This window comes from Nasonia vitripennis, assembly GCF_009193385.2.
Source record: "Nasonia vitripennis strain AsymCx chromosome 1 unlocalized genomic scaffold, Nvit_psr_1.1 chr1_random0003, whole genome shotgun sequence".
Taxonomy (NCBI): domain Eukaryota; kingdom Metazoa; phylum Arthropoda; class Insecta; order Hymenoptera; family Pteromalidae; genus Nasonia; species Nasonia vitripennis.
The window spans coordinates 2,470,219-2,497,863 of NW_022279589.1; the positions used below are offsets into that span (position 1 = coordinate 2,470,219).

Genomic DNA, 27,645 nt, shown 5'->3' on the forward strand with positions numbered 1-27,645 from the left:
CAAATTCACTATTATATTGAATATACTATATTCTACACTACACCTAGCTTAAATTTCTTAAAAAACCTCATATTACAGTCTATACTTTTTGAAACGAACATTTTGCGCTCAAACTCACAATATATATTGAATATACTATATTCTACACTACGCCTAGCCTAGATTTCTTAAAAAACCTGATATTATAGTTAATACTTTTTTAAAAGAACTTTTTGCGCTTAAATTCACTATTATCTTGAATATACTATATTCTACACTACAGCGAGCCTAAATTTCTTAGAAAACCTCATATTACACTTCATACTTTTTTAAACGAACTTTTTGCGCTCAAATTCACTATTATATTGAATATACTATATTCTACACTACACCTAGCTTAAATTTCTTAAAAAACCTCATATTACAGTCTATACTTTTTGAAACGAACTTTTTGCGCTCAAACTCACAATATATATTGAATATACTATATTCTACACTACGCCTAGCCTAGATTTATTAAAAAACCTGATATGATAGTTCATACTTTTTTAAACGAACTTTTTGCGCTCAAACTCACTATTATATTTAATATACTATATACTACACTACACCTATCCTAAATTTCTTAGAAAACCCTGATATTATAGTTCATCCTTTTTTAAACGAACTTTTTGCGATCAAACTCACTATTATATTTATTATACTATATTCTACACTACACCTATCCTAAATTTCTTAGAAAACCTCATATTACACTTCATACTTTTCTAAACGAACTTTTCGCATTCAAACTCACAATATATATTGAATATACTATATTCTACACTACACCTAGCTTAAATTTCTTAAAAAACCTCATATTACAGTCTATACTTTTTGAAACGAACTTTTTGCGTTCAAACTCACTATTATATTTAATATACTATATACTACACTACACCTATCCTAAATTTCTTTGAAAACCTCATATTACACTTCATACTTTTCTAAACGAACTTTTCGCGTTCAAACTCACAATATATATTGAATATACTATATTCTACACCACGCCTAGCCTAAATTGCTTAAAATTTTATATTTCACTTCATACTTTTTTAAACGAACTTTTTGCGCTCAAATTCACTATTATATTGAATATACTATATTCTAGACTACGCCTAGCCTAAATTGCTTAAAAAACTTTATATTTCACTTCATACTTTTTTAAACGAACTTTTTGCGCTTAAATTCACTATTATATTTAATATACTATATTCTACACTACAGCGAGCCTAAATTTCTTAAAAAATCTCATATTACAGTCCACAATTTTTTATACGAACTTTTTGCGCTCAAACTCACAATATATATTGAATATACTATATTCTACACTACGCCTAGCCTAAATTTCTTAAAAAACCTGATATTATAGTTCATCCTTTTTTAAACGAACTTTTTGCGCTCAAACTCACTATTATATTTAATAGTCTATATTCTACACTACACCTATCCTAAATTTCTTAGAAAACCTCATATTACACTTCATACTTTTCTAAACGAACTTTTCGCATTCAAACTCACAATATATATTGAATATACTATATTCTACACTACGCCTAGCCTAAATTGCTTAAAAAACTTTATACTACACTTCATACTTTTTTAAAGGAACTTTTCGCGTTCAAACTCACAATATATATTGAATATACTATATTCTACACAACGCCTAGCCTAAATTTCTTAAAAACCCTGATATTATAGTTCATCCTTTTTTAAAAGAACTTTTTGCGCTCAAACTCTCTATTATATTTAATAGTCTATATTCTACACTACACCTATCCTAAATTTCTTAGAAAACCTCATATTACACTTCATACTTTTCTAAACGAACTTTTCGCATTCAAACTCACAATATATATTGAATATACTATATTCTACACTACGCCTAGCCTAGATTTCTTAAAAAACCTGATATTATAGTTCATCCTTTTTTAAACGAACTTTTTGCGCTCAAACTCACAATATATATTGAATATACTATATTCTACACTACGCCTAGCCTAAATTTCTTAAAAAACCTGACATTATAGTTCATACTTTTTTAAACGAACTTTTCGCGCTCAAACTCACTATTATATTTAATATTATATATACTACATCACACCTATCCTAAATTTCTTAGAAAAGCTCATATTACACTTCATACTTATATTATATTCTACACTACGCCTAGCCTAAATTTCTTAAAAAACCTGATATTATAGTTCATACTTTTTTGATCGAACTTTTTGCACTTACACTCACTATATATACTGAATATACTATACGCTCCACTACGCCTAGCCTAGATTTCTTAAAAAACCTGATATACAATTCATACTTTTTTGAACGAACTTTTTGCACTTAGACTCACTATATATACTGAATATACTATACGCTCCACTACTCCTAGCCTAAATTTCTTAAAAAACCTTATATTACACTTCATACTTTTCTAAACGAACTTTTTGCAGTTACACTCACTATTATATTGAATATACTATATTCTACACTACACTTAGCCTAAATTTCTTAAAAAACCTTATATTACACTTCATACTTATATTATATTCTACACTCCGCCTAGCCTAAATTTCTTAAAAAACCTCATATTACAATTCATACTTTTTTAAACGAACTTTTGGCGCTCAAACTCACTATATATATTGAATATACTATACGCTCCACTACTCCTAGCCTAAATTTCTTAAAAAACCTTATATTATATTTCATACATTTTTCAACCAACTTTCGCGGTCAAACTCACTATATATATATTGAATATATTATATTCTACACTCTACCTAGCATAAATTTCATAAAAAACCTCATATTACACTTCATACTTTTCTAAAAGAACTTTTTGCGCTAATATTCACTATTATATTGAATATACTATATTCTACACTATACCTAGCCTAAATTGCTTAAAAAACTTTATATTACAATTCATACTTTTCTAAACGAACTTTTTGCGCTCAAACTCACTATTATATTTAATAGTCTATATTCTACACTACACCTATCCTAAATTTCTTAGAAAACCTCATATTACACTTCATACTTTTCTAAACGAACTTTTTGCAGTTACACTCACTATATATACTGAATATACTATATGCTCCACTACGCCTAGCCTAAATTTCTTAAAAAAACTCATATACAATTGATACTTTTTTAAACGAACTTTTCGCGCTCAAACTCACTATTATATTTAATATTATATATACTACATTACACCTATCCTAAATTTCTTAGAAAACCTCATATTACACTTCATACTTATATTATATTCTACACTACGCCTAGCCTAAATGTCTTAAAAAAACTCATATACAATTGATACTTTTTTAAATGAACTTTTTGCGCTCAAATTCACTATTATATTGAATATACTATATTCTAGACTACGCCTAGCCTAAATTTCTTAAAAAACCTGATATTATAGTTCATATTTTTCTAACCGAACTTTTTGCGCTCAAACTCACAATATATCTTGAATATACTATATTCTACACTACAGCGAACCTAAATTTCTTAAAAAATCTCATATTACAGTCCATAATTTTTTATACGAACTTTTTGCGCTCAAACTCACAATATATATTGAATATACTATATTCTAGACTACGCCTAGCCTAAATTTCTTAAAAAACCTGATATTATAGTTCATATTTTTCTAACCGAACTTTTTGCGCTCAAACTCACAATATATATTGAATATACTATATTCTACACTACGCCTAGCCTAAATTTCTTAGAAAACCTCATATTACACTTCATACTTTTCTAAACGAACTTTTCGCGTTCAAACTCACTATTATATTTAATATACTATATACTACACTACACCTATCCTAAATTTCTTAGAAAACCTCATATTACACTTCATACTTATATTATATTCTACACTACGCCTAGCCTAAATTTCTTAAAAAACCTTATATTACACTTCATACTTATATTATATTCTACACTCCGCCTAGCCTAAATTGCTTAAAAAATTTATATCACAATTCATACTTTTTTTATCGAACTTTCTGCGCTTACACTCACTATATATACTGAATATACTATACGCTCCACTACGCCTAGCCTAAATTTCTTAAAAAACATTATATTACACTTCATACTTTTCTAAACGAACTTTTTGCTCTCAAATTCACTATATATATATATTGAATGTTTTATATTATACACTACTTCTAGCCTAAATTTCTTATAAAACCTTATATTACAATTCATACTTTTTTGAACGAACTTTTTGCACTTACACTCACTATACAGGGTGGGCCATTTTAATCAAACCAGTCTAATCACTCCTAAATTAAGCCATGAACAGAAAAATTGTTCAGATGAAAGTTGTCCAGGATCAAGGGGGACATCTTTTTGTGCAATTAGTTTTGACCTTGAACTCAAATTTCAAGGTCATTTGAAGGTTAAATTTTTTTTTAAAATAGGAACCCCTATTTTTGATAGCAGATTGGGAAAGAACAGGAAATTTTACGCCCGAAACGTCCGAATGTCAACATCCTCTAAAAGCTCTGGTAGTCGATCTCTGAGCAATGCCAAATAGCTATTCTGGTTAACATTTTGACCGAAAAAATATGGCCCAATCAGGTAACCATTAATGATCCCACACCATACCATTAAACTCCATCGGTTTTGATGGTCAATAGCCCTCTACCAGTGGGAATTTACAGGTGACCAGTAGTGACTATTGTGCCTATTTTTTGACCATCACAGCGAAATATAGCCTCGTCAGAAAACATAACCAATCTGAAAAAATCTGGATCATTTTGTAAAACTCCTAAAGCCCACTGGCAAAAGTTAATACGCATTAAAAAATGACGTGGTCTCAGCTCATGAACTAATCTTATGTGGTAATCGTGATAGTGGAGATTATTGAGAATTCTCAATGCTGTTCTTCGTGGTATACCGATTTCTCTTTCAATTTGTCGACTACTAATTTGTGGATTGAGATGAACAGCTGCTAAGGCGGCTATAACATTAGGATCATTTTCGTTGTATTCGTGGTGTCTGCGTTGACGACGAAGATGTCCATCACGAGCTCTTCGAAGTAATCTCAGTAATGTGTCGTGAGTAGGACGCCTGCTTAGAGGAAAGCGTTCAGCGTAGAGTTGCACCACTGCTCTGGCATTGTTTTGGGTTTCGCCTAAGATCATTATCATATCAACAATTTCATTGGATTGATAATCGCCCATGTTGAAAATTTTGTTTATAATAAGAAAAACTATTTTATTTACATTCACTCTTTATTGAAATTGAAACTAAACCAAAATAAGAAAGTGACAACAAAAAAAGGAGGAATTTTCAAACTGTATAATTTTTAAATCAAATTTGTAACTTCTTATTTTCTTACGTTAAGACATTGTGATTTAAAATGAAGACAGCGTGAGAACAATCGTTATAATTCATATTAGATTAAAGAAATTCAACTTAAAAAAAAAACATCTAAACTGGAAGAGATGCACTTTGGCAAATACAATTATTAAAATTTTTTTTTAATATTACAAAAGAAAAATGCTGTTTAATATTTTATCTTAAATAATGTATTTTTTAACATCCTACCTTTATTGTTGAACCGTTTTTTACGCTTTTGAAACGTTAAACTTTTACTTGACTATGCTTTGACCGTGAATGAATTGACAACATTGATTTTTAACGTTCCATTTCCCACTCCCATTAAGAACTCAGATATTTAAAATTATCATGTTTACTTCAAAATTTACTTTTGACCACTAAAAATTGGTTAACGAATGTTAAACAAGCATCCTAGTGAGAGGCAAGGGGACTCACAGTAAACAAGCACCCCAGTGAGAGGCAAGGGGACTCACGTTAAAAAAGCACCCCAAAGGATCATAATCCTAATACGTCCACGTCGTTGTTCCTGGGTAGCGCTGAAATTAGGAAATTATTTTATTTTCAAGGTAAATATTTTCATGGTCATTGTCACATTGGGTTTGTATATTCATTATAAAAGTACATTAACTACGATTATTCTATCAGAAAATGCGATTAAATAGCAATTACAGTATTTCTTAACATTTGACCTTGAAATGACCTTGTGAAGGTCATGAAAAAAATTTTTAAATACCGTTTCGGACATAAAATTTCCTGTTCTTTCCGGATCTGCTATCAAAAGTAGGGGTTCCTATTTTTAAAAAAATTTGACCTTCAAATGACCTTGAAATGTGAATTCAAGGTCAAAACTAATTGCACAAAAAGATGTCCTCCTTGTTCCTGGATAACTTTCATCTGAACAATTTTTCTGTTCATGGCTTAATTTAGGAGTTATTAGACTGATTTAATTAAAATGGCCCACCCTGTATATCTAAAAAAACTATACCATACATTGTGAATTACGATTAATAAACGAACGCATTTACCGATAATCTATTGTACTCATTTCATCGCCCCGATATTTTCGCAGCAATCGTGAACTTAACACCTCACGAAGAACAAAACCATCGACTCTCACATGTAACATTTGTACGATAATATTCATATATTACAATACCAGTCCACGCATGCGTACAAGTATTTTATAGGATAATATTTGTAGATTTTATATTTTTATTTTGCTTTGTATGTCATATTAGCTTTGGTCTTTTATATAGTTTTTCATTTGAACTTTTTGTGCTACAAACTTGTTGTGACTGTCGACGGTTTTAATGGAGGGGCGCTGTTCGCTTCGGCTATCGTTGAGACGGGTCTTAAATTGTTACCCTTAAGTCTATGTTGTTACACAGTTTATAGGACTTCAAAAAATTCAAATAAGATAAGAATTATACTAATAGATATAAATATGTCAGTTATTGAGAAAAGATATGAATGGCTTTACAGCATACAGGAATATTTAAATAACCCGAAATTATTAAGGCCCAAAAATTTTAATGCCCAAAATTATATCCATGGTTTACATGTCATAGTAATAAAAAGCTCTGGTTTACCATACTTTCGAATTATTGTCATTGAATCTAAAAAGTTCTGTTACAAATATTACCGTTACTTCATCGCATTTAGCTGCGTTATATCTACGTTTATCACGATTAGGATTGTTGAAAACATTAAAATTTCTTTACTATTAAACTCAACGTTGTTGTTTTTCAAACGATTTTGTTCTTCCATGACGACTTTGTGCATCATTTTGTATGATTTAGCGTACATGTTTACTTGTCGAAAAAAATCATCTTATTCCTTTTATAGCATTAAAGAACATGACATATTAGTTTGTAATCGTAATTGCGAGGCAATTTCATTACCAATGATGTATAGTTGCCCATATCTTCTGGCTTCGTTTTCGCCTGAATGTAAGGTATAAATATTGTGGAAAATTTGACTACTTATTTGAATAAGTGGAGGGCCTTTTCCGAAAAGAGCGGCAAATCTAGCTCTAAAACTTGCGAAGGCAAGTGTATTATTATATTATCTAATATTATTTAAAATCAGCTGCCAATTTATTGGCACGTAGCTTCCTCTAACTAAATTTATAGGTTCTATAAATAAAATATTGTTTTAATATACAGTATATCTGCCTGCTAATGTATGAGGCGGTTTTTGATAATTATATATATATATATATATATATATATATATAAGTTATGGATGGTTCATTGTCCAAAAATTTGACCCCTCTGTTTTTTATTATAGAATACGAACAATACCGTCAGTTTTTTTTACAGAAATTTACGCGTTTTTATACGTGTTCCTAACCAACCTAACCATCACAACAACAGACTATTCATTAGATAGGTCGCTCGCGCAATTTTCGAGAAAACGATTTTTACATTTTAGCTCTTTATTTGAAAAACGCTTGACGAAATCGTTTAAAATTTTAGCAGCAGGAAGCTTTTTTCATGGTAAATTACCAAATAAAATTTTTAAGTATTTGACCACATTGTTTTAGAGATATAAGGAATCAAAAAATTTTCAAAAAAAAAAAATTAAAACCTTGATATCTTACGAACCATAGGGGTTTGAAAGCTGTGCAATGGACTTAGCTAAAACACATAAAATATCTACTTTTTCCTAAAATCTCAAGTGCAATTAGTCCTTTTCACGTCCGTATTCAAGGCACAAACAAACTGATTTTTTTCAGTTTTCGATTTATTACTTAAAAAATAAGTAGTAAAATCACTTAAAATTCTGATGGAATACATTTTGATACGTGATCCATCTACATAATTTTTTTCGCGAAGTTGTGATGTTTAGTTTCAGAGATATGAATTTTTTTTAAAAATCATCTTTTTCATGTTATCTGTTGAACAAAGCGGTCGATACCGAGGACCAAAAGTAGGTAATTTTTATTCTCTCTCAAATGCATTATAGCTGAATAGTTTGTAACAATGGAATGATTAAAAAAACACAAAATAGTGTTTTTCAAAAATCAAAAAATGGCGACAAAAAAAAATAGTTGAGAAAATGAAAAATAACTGTTTTTCCCGAATTTAGAATCCAAAAATATATATGCATGTCAAATTTTATTGATATTGACTGAGTAATTCCAGAAATATTACGGTATACATCCACACACATCCGCACACATACACACACATCCATACGGACATTTTCTAAAAACACTTGATTTGAACCTCTAACACACCAAAAAGTATTTTCTAAAAGTTTTGACGAAACTCAAAATTTTACTATTACAAAGCTTCCTCTAGGAGGAAGCAAAAGTGTTTACTTTTGTCAGTATTTCCAGAAACTAATTCTTTTATTCACGTATCCTTAACGTTTATATTGTCAGATAATACAACGTTTCCTCTATTGCAATAATTAGAAAACTTAATATTTCAAATTTAAAATGTTTAGCATTACAGAATTCACATATTTCACACATGCTACCTAAATCATTCTCCATAATTTCTGATTCATCGAAATCGAAATTGAACATGGCATCCATTTTTGTTATTGAAAATTCATTGAAATTTTTAATAGCGTAACCTTTTAATTATTTGTAGTTATTTTTAGTCTTATTACTTTTAAATTTTCTTCTATAAATATGTATACCTAATCAACTGAGCGACATTAGGAGTGAGTTAACCCTGCTAGTATAAAATATTCGCGGTAAAAAGATAGGCAATTTTATTCTTGAAGAGGTAAATATGAAGAAATTTACTTTTATCAATGTACTAGTAAAAACAAAGAAAATGAGATTTGGTGGGTTAAAATCCAATTAGTAGAAGCTAAGATTCAGGTGTATACGAACGAACACACACACACACACATCCGTACGGAAATTTTCCAAAACCTCTATTTTCACTAAAAATGCATCAAAACACGCTTCCTACATGTTTAAACACAAACTTAAAAAATTACTATTACAATGCTTCCTACATAGGAAGCAAAAAACATTCACTAGGTTTGAGCGAAATTCTTGAACCGCAGAGCGTGTTCTCTTTTCATAAGTAAAGGCAAATACATCAGAACTAGACATGTAGACTTACCAAGTATGTAACGAATGGTATAATAATTAATCCTAATCCGCTGATATACGCTGAAAAACCGATTGCAATGCCTCTTAATTGTGTTGGATATAATTCTCCAGCAAAAGGATATATGATTAAGAATGATGCTGAGATGGCTGATTTCGATAATAAAAATAAAATTAACGTCGACAGTACGGCATCTAAAAAATACAAGTAAATAAGAAAATAATAACAAAGTTTATAATGAAAATGATGATGATAATATTTATAAAAATAAAAATAATAATAATAGTACTAATAATAATAATAATAATAATAATAATAATAATAATAATGATAATAATAATAAGTGTTATAACCCACCCGCAGGTTCTCTCGCACAAGCCCCTGGATACCCGCAACCCGCCTTACAGCGCTGCATGCACCACAGCGCGCCGACCGCACCACTAGTATCGCGCGCGGCCACTAGGCGGCTGCTGTACTCCTCAAAGCGAAGTGGCGTTTCTGAGAGCATATAAGTGGTCCGGATCTAGGCCGAAGCATCTCTTCCCCCGCATCGGACCACGTCTAAGTGGCAGCACGGAGCCTAGGCTACTTGCACAGTATACTCTAACGCAATAAATCCGATTTTTGTTTTAAAGAAAATACCTCGTGCCCATGACTACGGCGGCGGTCGATCTTACGACCTCCGACTACAGTGCTCCGCGCCTCTTAGTCATTTTTGAGTGGACCGATCCCTATTTGGGATTGGCCCCATAATAACTCAAAACAAAAGGACTTCTCGGAGTCTTCCCCCTCTCTCCCCTCTTACGAACTGGGTGGTGTAGCCTACACCGGGTCAGGCGGCCCTCTCTCGTCCAGACTCGATCCAAGAGTCGACCTAGAGAGGTAGGAGCAGTGTCCGCTCTCTAGGCAACGAAGAAGCCAAGGACAAGGAGCTTCAGCAGGCCTCTTTGCCTGCCTGCCTGCCGTTTCGCCGCCTGCTCATCCTGTCCGAGATCGGGCCCTTCCCCACCACGCTCTCCAAAGGGCGAACTCTGCAGACACCAACGGATGCGTGGCGCCACGAACCAGCGCACGCGCCTCCCTTCGCTCGGCCTTTTCAGGCCACCTCAACAAGCCCGCTTACATCATAATAACAATAATTATAATCTAACCCCGTATACTCAGTAAGGTATGCGAAGCGGGAAACTTCTCCGATAAACAGCACAGCCTCAGAAAGGAGCAGTCAACCATAGGGGTGATTTGAGAGGTAACAGGCGTGGTAAGGAAGAGGCTAGACACACAACTAGAGACATCGTAGTTCTGGTACCGCAAGACATGAAAAACGCGTTAGACTCGAAAAGATGGGCTGACATACTTGATACTTTAAAATCATTCGGTATACCGAGGTATATTATGCATCTTATAGAATATTACCTGAGGGATCGGGTTATCGAGTACGACACGAAACAAGAGCGCAGAAAAAGATCTATAAGTGCAGGAATAGCACAGGGTTCGACTTTAGGGCTGGACTTTTGAAGTATCCTGTACAACGGACTTCTGAAACTCAAAACGCCAGCAGGCGTATTGGTTGTTGGATACAGACCATGTCCGCCGCGCAAGCAAAATTAAACGCGATTATGAGTAGAGTACTATAGTGGATGTCAGAACACAGGCTAACATTAGCGATTATAAGACCCAAATTGTTCTCTTGATAGAAAAACGGATACCTAGCATAATACCAATAAAGGTATCCAGTGAGATTATAACGACGGAACCATCGACAAAGTATCTAGGGATAACCCTAGACATGAAACTAAACTACGGTAAACATCTAGATCACGTCTGTAAAAAAGCCACGATTAGGATACTGCAACTTAGCGAACTCATGACGAATATCTGCGGGCCGAGATCAACCGCCAGGTAGTTACTTATGATGACCATGAATTCTATCCTGTTATACAGAGCAGGACTGGGTTGACGCTACAAGTATAAATAAGCATAAGAAAAAGATACTGGCGGTACAATGTAGGGAGCTCTTAGAATATCGTGCTCTACCAGAGAGTTGCGGCCGAAGTATCGCGGTAATCGATGGTAATCGCGGGGGTGATCCCCGTTGATTTCCTTGCTACTGAATGCGAGTGGATCTACGAGGCTCGCAAGAAATCAGACGGAATTTCCAAAAGCAAGGTGAACTCCTGAAAGCGAGGACCTTTATTAAAGAAGTAGGACCGTTAGTAGACAGGAGTTATGGGGAGGTTAATTTCTACCTTACCCAGTTCCTCTTTGGTCACGGATATTTTAGGAGCTACCTTTTCGCGATGAACAGAGTAAAATCACAGGCGTGTAAGTATTGCGGTTTTCAGCGGGATCACGCAAGACACATGTCTTATGTGTGACTTCACTGACAAGGAACCCTCCCCCTCCCCCTCTCCAACCTAACTTCGTTGATCCTCTTTTAAAAAAGTGATGGGCATTGTTGTGAAGCATTTAATTGATGAGTGGTGACCTAGTACAAAAACTTAGAAGCGCAAATCAGAAATGCGAATTTTACTACATAATCTACAAACACTTCAGACGTTAGTTCTCAGCAGGCAGCAAAATTTGAATTTTTTCTGTAAAGATATATAATTGGTGACATGATAAGGAGTGTCCAAAGCGCACTTAGATTTCCTAGTTTTTATAAGTTTTTAATATATTGTAGTACTCAAAAAAATAAGGGACACGTATTTTTAGTGCGACATCTGCTTCAAAGGGGTAAAAACCACATTTAAATTTTACCCCCGAAAATCGTTTTTTTTTTATCATATCTTGACTTCTAATTAATATTTTGTAATAAGAAAGAAAAGATATGATATTTATTTATGACCCAAGTGGTTGTAACACTTATTTTATATTTTAAAAAAACTATATTTGTTTTTTTTTCTTTATAAAAATCAGGGTATGAGTTCGAAAAAATAAAGAAAACGTTTCCGTATACTCAATTGAATATTTTATTTGACGTCTTTTAGGATTTTTTTGGCGGGTAGGGAGAAATGTAATGAAAGCTTGCTTTGCCATCGGACACTTTTACTTACAAGATAATTTGACGAAATAATTTATGCTTCATACATTTTTGCTAAAGTTAAAATTTGTGAAAAACTATAAGCTGATTATAAAATGAATGAAAAGTCAAATAAAATGAAAATTAATTTATATTCGGTTAAAATTTCCTAATGCACATTGCCGAAATACGAATGTGCAGAAATTAAAGTTGCCGAAAAGTCTATCACAACTATGGATAAAGATGCCGAAAGCTAAAAATGCCGTAAGCTAAAATTTTGATTCCCAAGTAAATGTTCAGCGGTTTTCCATGCGTATGAGTTCGTTCTGTTCGAGCATGATGATCTTCTTACTTGGGACTCTCGTAGACAAAATCCGGGCGGTGTTCGAACGAGGAAAAGAAATTACAGACTCTCTTTGACGATGCGTTCGGCGGAGACAAAAGTAAAATGTAGGTAACCCATTACATGACTTTTGTCGATCATGTACATATTATTGTTATTACATTAAGGCCATCTGAGGTTGCTAGATACTTGGATATCGTCTACGAAAGTCATGGCAGATATTTGCATCATCTTCGAGCATAACTTTATTATAACATATAGCATAACAGTATTATAACTATTTATCGGCCTTTTGGGTCTAAATACCAGATCAGCACTTTTAGAGACAAAAGAATAACTGTCATTCCCACTGATTTAGCAACCTCTGGCACTTTGGAAAAGGTATTTATTCACTAGTTTATCACTCTTCGTTAAGAAGTTATTGGAAAAATTGAATAGTGTGTCAGAAACATCGTATCGTAATCAATTTTTCAAATTCGAATTTTTACAATAACTTTTGAACTAAGAATGATAAACTAGTGATTAAATACCTTTTCATAACACGTGCATCGAAAACGCGCTTTTCGCCTACGAAAAAGTGGAGCGAAAGTCGAGTTTTTCAAGCCCTGGGCCAAAGGCCTTTTTAGTGTTTTTGTGTGTATATGTACATATAAACACATCCAAACACACATATATACATATATCTTGAGGCAAAAGTGTTTTTTCCCTAGGGGCGAAAGTACTTTCGTCCACGGGGAAAGCGTAGACAGTACTTTCGCCTCCAAAATTTTCAAAATTTCCAAAATTTTTGAACTGGAAATTTTCAAAATTCTGCTTTTTTAGGCAGACTAAAAAGGGCGCTATCGATGCCCTGAATATAAACAGCACGGTACACAACAGGGGCAAATTGGCTTTTTCTCCACACACTGAGAGAAAAGTAACATTGCAGCTAACATATATGTTAACTGTTAACATAGGCATGTTCGATTTGAGACAATAATACGTATGTTAATAGTTAACATATGGCTACCCTTTACGATTTTTCATAGACTTTATGAAGTAATCAGATAAAAATTATTAGAAAACACACTTTTATTAATGCTGTGTAACTTTACAGTGATATAATGTCAAAATTCAAAATTTTGTTTTTCATCAGCCTTTTGGATCTAAATATCAGATCTGATAGTTCTAGAGATAAATAAGATAATTATTTTATCTCTAGAAATATCAGATCTGGTATTTAGACCCAAAAGGCCGATGAAAGACAAAATTTTGAATTTTGACATTATATCATTTCAAAGGCACTTTGCATACTTCCTTAAGTATATTCAGTTGCTTTCGTTCTATTATTAAGGATTTATTGATTATTCATGATAAATAAACCCTAAAGAATATTTTATGTATGAAAGAGGATGACAGATTTTGAATTTAGGCGGTACGAGAGAAACACCATCTGCACGCAACACTACGCATGGTAACCATAAAATTTATATATTAACTATTGACATACAGATACTTATTTCCCGCAATATTTTGTATGTATACTATAGAAATCTATAGTATACATACAAACTGTTTTGGTTCGTATAGAATATTTGTAAGATGTACACGAATATATTAGCAATCATTGCTCATAACGTGTGTACTTGTTTACGGCAATGATGCCCGAAAGTACCACATTCCCTCCCGAGCGCCTGGAGAGAAATGTGCGTTTTCGGTGCTGGTGTAAAGCAAAATAGTATACGCACCACGGGAGGAAAATTGAACAGCCTATATCTCGGGTTTGCCACCCTCGCCTTCGGCTTGGGTGACAATTTACACGAGATACGGACTGTCCAAGTTTTTTCCTCCCTAAACACGTAATATACTATTTCAGACTCGGATGATGAGTGAGCACTTGTGTCCGTCTCGTATGCCTGCGGCGCATTCGACTCCCACTCGTGCTCAATCATCATCCTTGCTTGAAAAAGCTAACTTTCGCCCCTAGTTGTGTAATGTACTATTTTGCAACACAAGCACGATTTCCGCGTTTTTCGTACCTATTATGCGGGCGTAAAGGTCCAGCTTTTTTACCAGCAGGCAAAAAAAAATTTTAGTTTATCATTGTTTTTTTGCCCGGTGGGCGTTTTTCATTTTTATTTTGATGCCGTATTTGCGGGCAAAAAAAATGAAAAACGCTCGCCGCGCAAACAAAAATTAAAAACGCCCGCCGGGCAAAAAAAAAAGATAAACGTCCGCTAAAATATTTAAAGAAAATGGTCAATAGTTCACATCAAATATACGTACATATGTGTGTGTAATTATGTACGTATGTGTGAGTGCGTGTGTGTAAACGCGGAAATTAGTACATGCATTACAAAAAATATGGTGTGCACCAAGGGCTAATCGGGCTTTTTGGCCTCATGTGGTTGCAGTACTCGTCTGCGGCTCATAAATGCCCTCGCCTTCTTGGTACACAATATACTATTTTGGAAATGCCAAAGGTTGTTGAATCAGTTGGAATTAAACTTATACTTTTATCTTTAAAAGTGCCTGATCTGGTATTTAGACCCAAAAGACCGATGAAGAGCAAAATTTTTAATTCAAATATTATATCATTCCAAAGTCACTCTGTATGCTTCGTTAGGTATGCTCAGTTGCTTTTTTCTTTCATCAATGATTTTATAATTATATAATCATATTTAGTGCTCTAACAAGTGTCACATTAAATATCACAATCGACGATAGGCAAAATTCAAGTGCGCACCAGCTTTTTTTCATCAAATCATAATATTAATACAACTACTCTCTCCATATAAAACAGTGAAAATTTTCACTATTTATGCAGTGAAGGCATTTTTCACTGATGAAATAGTGAAAAAATCACTATTTTGACACTAAAATTCGGTTTAACTTTTAGAACAGTGAAAATATGACTATTCCCGGCTGAAAATAATCATATGATAATCATATGAGTGCTCATATGATAATTATATGACACTTCCGACCAAATCCTCATATGAGAATCATATGAGTGTCGTATGATATATCTTAAATTCTCATAAAAATAAATAATTATTCTACCCCTATTCGATACTTATTAATTATATCTTTCTTTATACTGTTGATTTGTAAGTTGCATCGAGAATTTATTTTTTCATAGATATTACATTGAAAAAAATCCGGACTTGTGGAGATTTGAACCCTGAACCTCAAGATTATGAAGCAAGCGTTTTACCATCGAGCCATCGTGATCTTTGATATTGTCGATTACTTTAGTAGAATGAAATAGTCATTATAACTTACGCACCCTTGTATGTTTTATTTATTATTACTCAATTACTATTAGTGTGTTTTAATAAAATAAACTCATTATAATTGATTAATAATAAATAAAGCATACAAGGACGTGTTAGATAATATAATGACTATTTAATTACTATTTGATATGAACACTCATATGATTATTTTCAGCTGGGTTCTAATCAGTGAAACGCTAACATAAATACTATTTTGTCAAGTGAAAATTTCACTTTTGAATAAGTGAATCTGATTCACTTATTCAACAGTGAACAAATGCACTGATACGCTGTAGAGCGGCAGCACGAAGCGCTAGGTAGCTGTTACGTTTGGTATTTGAGTTGCTGTTACTCGTTCATCGAGGAGCAGTCCCTCGATAAAGGAGAGCTGCTACTTAAGGTATATTGTGTAGTAGGCCCTCGATAATTTGGGTAATAGATGCTCTGCGGACGGCGATCTGCGCGGAAGAAGTCAGTGAACCTAACCTCCCTTACGCGCGTTTGAATCGCGTCATCGACCCCTCAAATCTGTCGTACAGTCGACTAGTAGTAAAAAAAAAATATGTTGCATACAATAGGCATTAAACAAATTTTAAGTTTGTGTCAAACTATACACTGCGCAGAATTTCAAAAAATAGTTGATGTTAAAGATGAAATCGCAAAAACAGATCATCTTTGTAATAATGTTAAATTTGATAAGCGAGTTGTAATTCATGGTAAGACTTACGAACTTGGAACATTTGTAGTAACTCGTATTTCTACAAGCCTTAAGTTATTTGGTGAAATTGTTAAAATTATAAAAGTTAATAATGATAAGGATGATATTTATTTCACAATAGAAATGTATCAAGAAATATATTTTCATGGTCATTTTCATTCGTACGTTGTAGAGCGTAATAGCGACGAAGATGTTTCTATTAATCGAAAAGCATTACCTAATGTTGAACCCGTTTTGTCAATAATAAAGAATATTGCACCTCTTTCATCAAACAAAGAGATGATTGAGCATTTGATATGTTTACGATGTAGTTTGTAAAAAGAATTTTAAAATAAAGAAACAATAATTATAATGGTTTTAATCTTTAAAAATCTCTTTTTTCCCTATGTAATTTCATAAATTTTATACTTTTTTATAATTAATAATATAATAATTACTAAGATTTGCATTAAACATTTAAAGTCTTCTAATTTTAAAAACGGCTGATGCGCGACGTTTCGTAATAATTCCCTCACGAGCCGAGGTTCTGTTCCCCGACAATTGAGAGGGACTGTTCCTCGATATGTTTTGAGTGTCTGCTCCTCGATGGCAACTGTGGTGCTGCCGCACGACTTTGGGGGCGCTGCTGCACGAATCTTTTTTCAGTGTGAGAGGAGCGATCCTAAAACTGAAACTCTTAAACCCACATACCCTATTCATCATCTGCAGCAAAGTTTTAATAGGATAAATGTTTGTTAATACGTTTGAACATTGGGGGGAAAGCGAGGGCACGAATATAATATTTATTAAGGGAGTTCTCTCGAAATTGATCCTTGGCCAGGAGAAAGTAAGATTACGATTCGCAAATAGATGATGTTCAGAGGGTCCCCGATGTCGGGATTCAGGGCCCGCATATAAAAATGCATTTTTCGTCGACATCTCGTAAAGGGAGGCTTTTCGAGAGAAAAGGACGAAATTTTCGCCCCACATATGGGGCTCAAACATCGAATTTCCATTCGAGTAGTCAATTAATTTTTTTTTTCAATTTTGAGGTTAGGAATCCGTTTTTAGTTTTTGAAACGATGCGTCCTTCCTACAACTCCATAAAGCTAGAGAATGACGTCTACAAGTGAGCCTTTTACAAAAATTTACGGAGCGCACTTCCTAGAGTCCGTCATCGCTGACCCCGAACACCTAGACACGAAAAACTATGTAGCGTACTAGATAGCTGCATACTTGAGGCATTTATTTACACTGAGAGAAATGTAGAGTTAGAATAGCCATACATTTTTCTGTGGTATTAGCCTTGGACGACCACAGCTGATTTAGCGGTGGACTCAGGCAGATTCTACCGGAGTTTGCAGTAGTCCAAGCTTAGCTCCTCCCCGCGCTGAACACGTGAAGTTTTACTAATATGTTTATGTTTTTTAGCATATCATATTACAATGAGTGACAAATTCGTAAGGGACCTGTTGGTTTCGTGGAATTTGGAAAAGTTTTGCGAAAGATTTGAGAATAAGTATTGCAATATGTACAACCTAACCTCTTAACCTCAAAATTTGTATACTTATGCTGAAGCACAAAATTTAAATAATTATAAATCAATGCATTGTTCAGCTATGAATATGATTTACAAGCCCTAAAGAACAATGTGACATACCTGTAAAGTCTCTTGGCTTATCTGAAAGCCGTAGACCTGCATTGCCCTTAAAACCCGATGTTGCCGTAAGATCGTCGGAGCTAAGCAAACCTTCTGCTTTGGAATTATGAAAATTTACAAATACGATAAACTTCTCTGAGGACTTGTAAACTAATTTTCATGCCAAAACAATGAATCACTTCTTAAATATTCAATTTTTATATTTATGCTTACTCCCAGGTAAAAACAGCGATAGTGCTAAGGCAGATTCAACCTTAAAACATTTGCTTGAGCGCTCCGGTAAAAACTGCCAGAGTTTCCGGTTAATCCAACTCTACATTTCTCTCAGTGTATTCGTGAAGCAATCGTTCGAAAATATAACCTCTAATTGAAGAGCTCTTGGTGCTTATAGGGTAGGTGGATTTGAGGTTTTGTTTTCAGATAAAAAATAATCACCTCCGCTTGCTTTCCTTCTATATGCTGCGCATAAAAACCAAAGCTCGAGATATACTATACTATTATTTATAGATTGCCGTTGTTTATTATTCATTTTAGTTTGTACACGTTGAAGTACTTAATATATCAGATATGAAATTTTGAACGTAATAGTTCAGTTTAGGTATGATACGCTGGTACGCTGATGACCCAGGATCGATTCCCGCCGCCGACAAAAAATTAAATTCATTTCTTTGTTTATAAGTAATATAATTTTCATACTAAATTAATACAAATTTATAATAATACGTCTAAAATAAATAAACAAAGAAAGAAATTAATTTTTTTGTTCCTCAGTGTACATTTCTAATCGATTTAAAATCCGACATTTTCACTGATTTAAGCAGTGACCATTTCACTAATTCATTCAGTGAATAGTCACTATCACGGAGAAAAATAAAACGTTGCGCTTACTAAAAATTTAAGTAAATGCAACCTAAATTGTTCAGTAACTGCTATTAAGTAAATCTAACTGAAGTCGCTCGCATAGTAATAACTGAATTTGTAAATAAACATTTGTAAATAAAAACTGCATGATAGATATTATTACTATGCTCGACATAGTCTTATAGTCATAGTTGGTTTGTAAAACCAACAAAATAAGGTCATATAATAATATAAGAAGATCATGCTCGACTGTGCCGCGAACGCAACTCGGGCAGAAGTTTTGAGCACAGGGAAGGGTGATCGGCGCAGATCCGAAGCTCTTTGTGCCTCGTCTCAGATGAGACACACTATATTGCATATTTATATGTCTCTTTTTTTCTCCCAGTCTCTCGTATCTCACAATACACCATACTAGTATACATTTTTAGGTTAGGTGCGCCGCTCCTTTTCGCTGACGCACGCAATCAAGTAGATTTTACTGAAGTCTGTGCAGTAGCATCTACTAAACAGGCGTTAATAAACTGACTTCAGTAACCGCAACGGTTCATTTTTCTCCGTGTATTTGGCAGTTGCATACTTTTCACTGTATAAATTAGCGCATATGCGCTATCAATCAATGAAATTTTACTATTTTACACGGAGAGAGTACTTAGATATGTATTTATAGTATGTTAGACCAGGTTATTTTGGAGTTGTATACAAAATTTCAGTGCTCTATATACTGCAGTTTTCAAGAAAAGAGGTTATAATTATTTGATATCTTTTTGATATTGGTATAGATTTTATAGATTTGAATTTTGATGATCTTTCATGTTGTCTTTCTATATTCATATGGATTCATAATAGTTAGAGCAGGACATTTTCTTTTAAGTTTTTATAAACTAATTCCAAAACTTAGCTCCTTCTTTATTACAAATGAATATCTTTACTCTCAAGCGCGACAAGTTATTTTAACGTTCGCGTGCATAGGTCACCCGAACCCAACAGTTCAGTAGATTTTACTGAAGTCTGTAAGTTAACTTGAGTACAACAGTAAACGCAACTTTTCATTTTCTTTGTGCAGACAGCAAGCAGGATCGATATTCCAATGCACACATTAAAATTAGCAATCATTTGTGAATCTGTATACCTTAAGGCTAATTCTAAATACAATTTTTTTTTAATCCTTTAATTTGTTTATTTGTTTATTTATAAATCAACGGGCAAGATATAAATATATAAACACCCTTACAAAAATAAAGAATTCATGTACATAAAATATTGAATAGAACGAACAATATAAAACAGCAAGATAATATAAACCAAGTTACCTAACTAAATGCCGATACAAATGATTTGAGATTCACTTTAAATTCCGACAATTGCTCAGTGACAGTGATACGTTGAGGGAGAGAATTCCAGGCACGCTTTAGTCTGGGTAAGGTCGAATAGAACCCAAAGTTCGAATGCTCCAGATGCTCGTGTATAGGTCTATGGCTACGCAGATTATAGGATAATTGTCTAACTGAGAAAAGGTCGGAAATCGTCGGAGAAATCATAAATTTACGCAAAAGTTTAAACGTAAGCAGACCATCATGGTACCGATGCACTGACTGTATCGAAGGAATACCCAACGATGTCCCAATGAGTGAATAATCGTGATCAATAGGCGCCATGGGCCGGCCGGACCTGTAGGCCAAGTAACGAATGAATTTATGTTGAACGGAATCTACATGGTTAATAGCAATTTGAGTGTATGGAGACCAAATTTGACAACAATAGATGAAAGTAGGCATGACCAAAGTATTATAAAGATAAAGAATAGCGGATATGTTGGAAAAGTCACGAGTAGTTCTCTTCACAAATCCGATCAGCCCACGACACCTAGAGACCACGTAATCAACATGAGGTCCAAAGGTTAAGCGCGAGTCAAATAAAATCCCCAAGTCCCTAACCACCTCCGTGCGGGCAATAACCGATCCGTCAAGCTCGTACTGGAACTGTAGTTGCGTCTTGCCCCTATAAAATGACACAACCTGGCTCTTGGACGCGTTTATAACCAGGCCATTTTCGCACGCCCAACCGCCCAAAGCATTAAGATCAGCCCTCAGTCTCTCCACATCATCTTCCGAATGAATACGCATAAAAATCTTTATATCGTCAGCGTACAATAGGGCATTCGCGAAGCGAAATTGCTTCACAAGATCATCAATATAGATGCAAAACAGTAAAGGACCCAGGTGAGAGCCCTGAGGTACGCCAGACGACACCAAGATAGCTGGAGACACACTATTATTTATTTATCTATTATTTAATTAAAGCATTTATTAATCTCTCTGGTAGATGTTTTAAGCAATTTGACTGACATTGTCCTGGTCTAAAATACATTTTTCAAAATACATTTTATTTTAACTTATTCATCAGCTTTTGGCATTTCCAAAAGAGCACACATCAATTAATTTTTTATTTAAAGTTCAAAAGCTATCACATAGTATATTCTGCAAAAATAAGGAAAAATTAGCTTTTTTTAGCAAGCGTGGTGATTTAAGTACAAGTGATCAGTCAAGTGTGCCGTAGGCACCCAAAATTCTTCTTTACAAAAAAGTATTGTACACAACAAATGATTGAGCTTTTCAATTAAGATGTATATAAATGAATTCATAACTTCCATATCCATTGACAACTGTTGAAAAATATTCTTACCTCATTCACTTTAACATTTAATAATTGCACCATAATCTATATTTCTGTGGTTAAGAACAGTTTTTAAAATTACACACAAAGAACAAACATTGTGTATAAATGATATACCTAATAGTAAATTATGTGTAAAGAACGAAAAGAACTTCATTCCTTTCGAGCGTCAAAGTCATCACACGATTTACAATCGCCATATATATGTAAACTTAGGATAATAAAGTTTGCAAGTGTGTCTTTTATTGTCTCATTTTTTTTATAAATTTATACAAGATTGTTAACAATATTATTAATGGCATTTGTTTGAAAGAAGAAAGTGAAAAAATCAATGTAACGTTTTATTAAGATTATGCTTATGATCTTATAGTTTCACAACAGCAATAAAAGCTGCAGCATAAGAAGACAAATTCAATAAATGGTAAGTAAAATAATCAAACCGTGAAACAATAATAATTGTATACTGTAAGTATAACTACAAATATATTTAGCAATGTTAATTAAATCAAGTTATAACTATTTAGCCATTCTAACTTAGAAAATACTTTTTTAATCTTTTTACTTAATACAAAGTTAGTAGTGATAAGCTTATGACAGTAAGTACTTTAATAATTCATAAACGCATCATGTTTCTTAATTGAAGCATATTTGCTGCAAAATCTAAAAATACATGAAAGAGTTTCTTTACGTGATTTGAGCATTGTCGTTGTAAATCAAAATTACTATTTGTTTTAAACAAAACTCATAATATTAATCCCAGTTTGACGCTGTATATACAACGTGCCACGCCAACTTAAGACTATGTACATAGTACAAGCGTTAGGTCATATGAAGCTATAGGAGGCAACAACGCTATGGTTGTACAGAAGGCCGCAGCCGACACGCGTTTAGCGTGTCGTGGTTCTTTCTCGCTCTCCCACCACCTGCTATCTCTAGTCTCTTCTGTCAGCGCGCGCTCTTTTACACAGATCGAGCCATAGTCGCGTGCACGCAGTTTCCGCAAAGACGACAATATCTGCGACATGTTTTTTCCTAAAGTGCAAAATCCAATAGTCGTCGTACGTTAATTCATCTCTCTCGTCTTAAGATTCGGTAGTCTATCACGCTACCCTGTTGAAAATAATGACGTCATTGACTGACGTCATTAAATGACGTTAAATTACGTCATTAGATGACGTCATTTGAAGCTACAAATTAGAACCTTTTATGATATATAGGCAACCATTTTATCAATTTTGTAGTATTTAAGAGTATAAGTATTTAGAAGTACAACCTGTTGAAAATAATGACGTAATAAAAGGTTCCAATTTGTAGCTTCAAATGACGTCATCTAATGACGTAATTTAACGTCATATAATGACGTCATTATTTTCAACAGGGTAGGCGCAATGCAGTTGGGGCCTATATCTGGATTACAGTCAAATGGGTTAAATTTGCTTTATTTCGCTCTGCATACAAGGTAATGTCATAGTTTCGTACTTTCTACATCGTCGCCTTTTTTTTTAATTCGCAAGTAAGACTGGTTTTCCCGAGAGTGCATATCACGTTTCCACGGCATAAATACGTTTGATTTTCATTCGCAATAATAAATTTCGTACATTGCCATGCGAATTAAAGTTTCTTTATGCATTTTCGACAGTGTTATTATTGTTACGGGAGTCCGGTTGAATAAGCCAAAAAATCTAACCTCAAAATAATTGAGCTTTATTTTTTGCGTGTCATATACGCAGAAGCACATTTCAAACCGGAAGATACGTGCATATTTTTTACAAACGTCAGACCGTGTAAATGTATAAAGTACATTGCATTGCTATGGTTGTACACAAGGCTGCAGCCGGCTAGTGTCAAGCTTGTCGTGGTTCTTTCTCGCTTCCCCCTCACCTGCTATCTTGAGTCTTGTCTGTCAGTGCGCGCTCTTCTACGCAACAATCGTACGGCATTGTGTACAGTTGCCAAATGTATAGTTACGCGACGTGTTTTTTTTTAGTGGTGTGCATAAGCTATTCTTCCTTGCTCGTTTATTTGTTGCTAAACAGAGTTTATTGCGCCAATTGCAATGCAGTTAAGGGGTCCAGCCTCGGTTAAATCCTACAAAAACACAAAAAACTATTCGCCCGAAACAATTTTTTTCTTTTCACGTAAATTAAAAAACAAAAACTGAAAATATTTACACTATACACTATTTCTACCGAGAAATATCATATATATATATATATACTATACAAAATCACTGACCAAAATTCATGATATTTTACTATGTAAATAAATGTTTTTAGTCCCTTGCCACGGCTTTGTGAAAGATCCGGACCGTCTTCTTTACTCTACCTAGGCTTAAAATGTACCTTAAACATGCCCCCTCGGACCTAATGAAAGACATTTCTGAAAAAATATTTTTCAGAAATGTTTTTCATAGTAAGATCATAGTAAGTAAGTTGTTTTATAGTAAGTAACTAAATCAACATGCGATAACGTTTCATTATTGTATGGTCTTTATTAATAGCAAAGCCGCATTTATAGACCGACATGGAGCAACAGCAGAAGACCCTACGGAAAAAGAGTGAATTATCTAGAGCTGATCATTTCTCTGAGTAGGCACACAGATATAGGATCAATCGTAGTACTGCACAGATTAAGTACTTTGATTTTTTCTATATTACCACGGAACTATATACATATATGTGTAATTATAATTTAATCATACACTTATTTTATACTTATTTTCATAAAAAAAAGACATTCAACCGCTGATATCGTACATTCAATGTACCTAAATTTGAAATTTTATTTGTATGGTTTTTGTAAGAATACACTTAAATGACTTTTATTCTCTTATGCAAATTCATATCTTGAAAATTATTTGATTATGTTTAGAATATTTTCTTTGAACATATCAAAATATTTCATTGCAAAATTTTTCTTCTAATGTCCAATGATTATGATTCTATTTATAAGTATTATTTTCATAATTGATGTATCATTTTTCATAATTTATTCTTTCATTTTTAGATACATGAAATGTTCGACTAAATTTTGTCATCGAACTGCCAAAATGATTGTACTTCCAGATGGTTCATACGAGTGGAAGTCAATTATAATCATGACACTTATTGTTACACACGCAAAAAGGAATTAGAATGTGCTAAATTTCGCGATGCGATCCAGGATTCGCTTTCTCGTCACTACGACAAGCTAAAAGACGTTTATAACACTTATGCTACTCTGTATGTATGATAATTATGTTATCAAATTGCAATATTTCACTATTCATATAGATGCATTCATAAGATTTTTTTTCAGTTATCCGAAAGCGGCTGAGTAAATACCTTATGCTACGTTGTTACCGAGCATGAAATTATGGCGAATAGCCACATATTCAAAAAATCCAAAAACTATGCCAGAATTTGGAGATCAAATTCAGGCAATGGAGAACAAAAAGATTTTTGAAGGTGTCAAAGCCAATCTGAAGTCTCGTGAAATCAGAGATGAAGATGGATACGTACATATGATGTTTTAGGATAAAAAATTAATCGATGAATATTTTCAAGATGTGGAATAACTGCTCGGTAATGCGACATATTATACTTCACCCAAGATGGAAGAAGAAAACAACCTTCAATTATTTTCTATAATGGGTATAAAATATGGCCACATAAGTAGTTTTTAATATATCGATTTTTTTTATATAAATAAATCTGAAGGAGTCAGATATATTCACACTTTTGTTGTTTTTCTACAAATGATAACACTAAGTTTTCTGTGGGAGAAAGAAATCATGATAATAATTATGATTTTAAATGAGTGGTGCGTTGATTTGCTTCTTTTGTATTCTATCAGGCTATGACGTTTATGTATTGTATAATGACGAGAAAAACACAGAAAGCATATGAGGCTGTACTGAGTCATTTCAAAACGATAATACAAAACGAGAAAATAAAAATTGTTATGACAGACTGAAAGAGCTCTGAGAAATGAAATGGAAAAAGCTTTTCTCAATGCACGTTGTGTAGGATGCAACGTCCACTTTGACAGGGTAATGTAAAAGTCCATAAATGCATGTTAAATACCTTATTCAAAAATTTTTACATTAAAGTTTTAAATTTAGCTAACTCGTATATTTATATTTTAGGCAATTTATAGCCAGATCAAAGCATCGAAGTTGGTTGATTATTTGAAAAGTAACCCGGAAGCTAAAAATTTTATTAAAAAATTCACGGTACTTGCGTTTTTGCCAGCTGAACAAATAAGAGAGGCAACACTGTGCAATAGAACGGACAAAAGAATTCTTCAAAACTTAAAGGATTTTTTAAAGTACGTCCAGAACTTTTGGTTGAATTGCGTAAAGCTTGAAAATTTTAGTATTTTTGTCTTATTGGTTCGCACTAATAATGCAATAGAAGCTTCACATAGTCAACTGAGGCATAAAATTGGGAAGCATCCACAAGTATGGGATTTTGTTTGTAAGTATCAACATATTAACATTATATCTAATTAAAATAAGCTTTGCAAATAGTACATTTAAAAACTTTGGGTAAAAAAGTTTTATAATTTGCATGTGAATGGCTACAGTATCTACAAAATTATATTTAACAAGTAACTTTTCGAGCAGATGCATATTCATATTATTTTACGTTTGAAAATATAGGAAAACTAAGGTTACTAATCGATACGGTATGGTTTGATATAAATCGCCTACAGAACCGTAAAAGAGTATCTCGACAGCCATTATTATGAACACATATATAAGCTTTTTATAAGTTAACAATGAGTTTTATTCGGAATCAACTATTTTTAATTATGAAAATAGTAATAGACATATTAATATTATATTTGAGTCAATTTATATGATTTTTCACTAGCCTGTGTTAAGTAAATACAAAAATTACGTATCTTACTATTAGTGATAACTGTCGAAAAATGCCATGACAACTTATTGCCATATTTTAATCTTTTTGAAACGTAAAATAATTTTTTTCTCTCATTTCAGTGTGGAAGAAATATTTAATGAATGAAATAACGGCACAAGAAGTGTTAGATATGATGGCGTCGTTAAAAGGGCACTTATGCGAAAGAATCAAACGAATTAAAGAAGTGAATGTAGATGATTTTCATTCTAGTCAAATGGAATTTAACGCTTTAAGTATATTAATACTTTTAGTTTTAAATTTATTATTATACTTATACGTTGATAAATTATTGTATTCTTATTTTGTTTAAAGATCCAGATTTCGATGAACGTGTACTACATATGCTGACGCAAGCAGGAGCACTAGCTTTACCAAGGGATAATTTAGAGAATCCAAACCATGCAGTGATTGATGTATTAATCGATGGTAAAATAACAAAAATATTTTAGAAATACGGTTGTATGTAGATTGTATTACCGCTATTGAATAATTTTGCATTTTTTAGCCCCTGCTGATGCCGATGAAGAAGCATTATCAGTGCGTCAAATTAAACAGAATTGTAGCTTACGTAGATAAATGATGATTGTAATAATATAAATTATAAAATTCACAGATGTAGCTGATGTTCTAAACATGAATGATTTCGAAAACCAATTTAACGAGTAGATAAGCTATAGGCTTACCAGATCACACGGATTCTAGATCACCCCCTCTCCTCCAAAAGTGATTTAGAATCCGACCTGTGTATTTTAGATGGAGGGTTTTCTGAATCA

At 33.3% G+C, this 27,645-nt stretch overlaps 2 protein-coding genes across 11 annotated transcripts in view; one reads left to right on the forward strand and one right to left on the reverse strand.

Annotated features, from left to right (window-relative positions):
- LOC100678131 (carcinine transporter) overlaps positions 1 to 27,645 on the reverse strand; it is a 440,470-nt gene that overhangs the window by 148,961 nt on the left and 263,864 nt on the right. For all 10 annotated transcript variants that reach the window (XM_031931018.2, XM_032601269.1, XM_032601268.1 and 7 more), the window contains one exon: positions 9,471 to 9,652. In XM_031931018.2, coding sequence (XP_031786878.1) covers positions 9,471 to 9,652 — 182 coding nt within the window. The remainder of the gene's footprint in view (positions 1 to 9,470; positions 9,653 to 27,645) is intronic.
- Positions 24,981 to 27,490, forward strand: LOC116417609. The gene is made up of 6 exons (XM_031931518.1): positions 24,981 to 25,189; positions 25,266 to 25,998; positions 26,095 to 26,425; positions 26,953 to 27,105; positions 27,185 to 27,298; positions 27,378 to 27,490. The coding sequence occupies exons 2-6, from the start codon at positions 25,942 to 25,944 to the stop codon at positions 27,446 to 27,448; spliced, it is 726 nt and encodes a 241-aa protein (XP_031787378.1). The 5' UTR covers positions 24,981 to 25,189; positions 25,266 to 25,941; the 3' UTR covers positions 27,449 to 27,490.